Genomic DNA, 467 nt, shown 5'->3' with positions numbered 1-467 from the left:
CCCAATGGCCACCAGGATCAGCGTCTGGACGATAGACCACCACAGCACCCTCTGATTGGTGCTCTCGCTGGTCTGTCTGAAGCGCTCCTCACGATACTGGAAGAAGAAAACGATTCAGATTGGGATCACTCTTGTGCAAGGATGACAGAAAACACCATGTTCTGTCACTGGTGCTGAATAAGCCGGATCTCAACTCTCAAACCTGTAGGACACTTACCCTCTGATAGTTCTGCTCTTTCTGGACCTGATCCACCTGCTCCATCAGCTGTCGTACCCTCAGCTGCAACTCCGTCAGCTTGTCTTTGGCAGCGATTTCTGCATAGTTGTTTGTATGCTCACCAACTTGGATGTCCAAGTGAACACGCTATATTAAAAATTCAAAAGCGAAAGCTGTCTGAATAGGTAGCCAGTGAATATTAGACTGTGCTCTACACCGTAAATATAGGAAAAATTATATATTTCTATTT

General features: G+C 45.8%; 1 protein-coding gene across 1 annotated transcript; it reads right to left on the bottom strand.

Annotated features, from left to right (window-relative positions):
• Positions 1–3: 3 nt before the first annotated feature.
• LOC107734853 (transmembrane emp24 domain-containing protein 9-like) lies at positions 4–364 on the bottom strand (the record flags this gene model as incomplete). The annotated part of the gene is made up of 2 exons (XM_016546749.1): positions 4–96; positions 218–364. Coding segments are annotated over 2 exons (240 nt in total), but the record flags the coding sequence as incomplete, so codon positions are not given.
• Between the last annotated feature and the right edge of the window lie 103 nt (positions 365–467).

The sequence above is a fragment of the Sinocyclocheilus rhinocerous genome, unplaced genomic scaffold (assembly GCF_001515625.1).
Source record: "Sinocyclocheilus rhinocerous isolate Xijiao unplaced genomic scaffold, SAMN03320098_v1.1 C35401010, whole genome shotgun sequence".
NCBI classification, from domain to species: domain Eukaryota; kingdom Metazoa; phylum Chordata; class Actinopteri; order Cypriniformes; family Cyprinidae; genus Sinocyclocheilus; species Sinocyclocheilus rhinocerous.
Note: the sequence above shows the minus strand (reverse complement) of the source record. Positions and strands in the feature narration are given on the sequence as shown.